This window comes from Acanthisitta chloris, unplaced genomic scaffold (assembly GCF_000695815.1).
Source record: "Acanthisitta chloris isolate BGI_N310 unplaced genomic scaffold, ASM69581v1 scaffold12093, whole genome shotgun sequence".
In the NCBI taxonomy this organism is placed as follows: Eukaryota; Metazoa; Chordata; class Aves; order Passeriformes; family Acanthisittidae; genus Acanthisitta; species Acanthisitta chloris.
In genome coordinates, this window is record NW_008665527.1 from 38588 (window position 1) to 40172 (window position 1585).

The following is a 1585-nucleotide window of genomic DNA, read 5'->3' on the forward strand; positions in this document are numbered from 1 at the left end:
AACCAAACAAAGAAGCCTCACCCCCTGCCTCTGTCACTCTGTGCATTGGGGTATGAAATTGGGGAGGGGGGAGCCACATGGCTAACAGAAGGGTGGGAGGGGGAGAGCCATTGAATCTGAAAGGGTGTCCTGTCCGAAAGGCTCTGGTAATTGCCTTTTTATTATGGCAGCCTACAGACCAGACGCGGGAGCTGGAGAAACCAGGAAGGCTACAAAACAGCAGGAAAAGTTGCTCTGATTAATATTACGTTAAATTAAAACTGATTTTCTGCTCGTTCTCCTCTGTTTTTTTCCATGCACTTCCCCAACCCCCTCCCCACATCTCCCCCTCCTCCAGCGGGCTCCCCGCACACTGCCCCCTCCCCGCCCCTGTCCCTGCTTGGCTAGGACTGCCTAGTCATTTCCAATTCCTTCTTGTATTGATCTTCCTGTAGAAATCAGTTTTGTAATTAGCTGCAAATTAGGCCTTCTACTGGGGGTGAGCCTGCCCCCTGATTTATCACCAGAGTAATTCGCTGTGATCGGAGAGAAATTAAAATGAACTCAATTAGGCTTCGGATTTGCTTTATGGGCCCTGCTCAGAGTTTCAGGGGGAAAAATGACTGTGCTGGTGCTTAATAGTCTAATGAAAGTAAATAAAGGTTATTCATTGTAATAAACCCAGGGACTCTGGGATGAAGGGAGTCCACAGCCAGCCTCTCCTTCTCTTCCTTTGTTGGTTTATGGCTTGGGGCGGTTTAAAAAGACTTTTGATTTTCATTTTATTAAGACAAACAGCTTTTGGGATAAAAGGCCGAGGGAGCGGGGGAGTAAAGAAAAGGTGGGCAGAGCTGCAGAAGTGTGGAAAACTAGGTTGGAGATGGGAGTCAAGTCTCAGCTTTGGACCACAAAGGAAAATGATCCATTGAAGCCCAGCCCTGTGCCTCACTGGTCACTGGTGTGATCTGAGAGTGCAGGAGTTTCTGTGCAGTGCTGTGTGCCAGTGAACATGCATGGTGGTGTAGGCATGTTCATGGAAAGAACAGGCACGGATACCTGCAGGTGTGTTTACAGAGAGAAAGGTGGATATGGGGATTTAGGAAGGGCACACTGTGCATGTATACTGCAAGTTCACAAGTGGAGGTAGAGCTCGTGTATACACGAACATCAGCACAGTGATATATTTACAACTAGAAAGTGCTGTAAATTGCAGATGTGGTGTATATGCAATAATAGGTCAGTGTCAGAATAAGGGGTGAAAAGGGAGAGAGGAATTTTAGTGAAGAAATCTCCCTGCCATCATCCTATCAGTGCCTGTGGGTTCCCATTACCAGGTCAGGCCCTCACCTGCTCAGATTTGATGTGCTCTGATGTTTGAAAGACGTCAGGGTAAGAAGGACGCTCAAAAACTCGATCTAAAGCTTCCAGCTGCTGCTGGGTGAAAGTGTCGCCACGAAGGTGCTTCCGCAAACTGTCCACGCTGCTCTGGGAATCTCCATTGGGAACTGAGCCCTCGGATACATCTGCAGGGCACAGACAGAGAAAACAGGGAGTTAGCACCACCCTGGCTTGGACTGGCAAGGGATGCAGGACAAGGACAGAGTGG

The 1585-nt window shown here is 48.5% G+C and overlaps 1 protein-coding gene across 1 annotated transcript in view; it reads right to left on the minus strand.

Moving 5' to 3' along the window:
* The window catches only part of PAX2 (paired box 2), a 52483-nt gene that overhangs the window by 25140 nt on the left and 25758 nt on the right, over positions 1–1585 (minus strand). The window contains exon 4 of the mRNA XM_009071794.1: positions 1327–1502. Coding sequence (XP_009070042.1) covers positions 1327–1502 — 176 coding nt within the window. The remainder of the gene's footprint in view (positions 1–1326; positions 1503–1585) is intronic.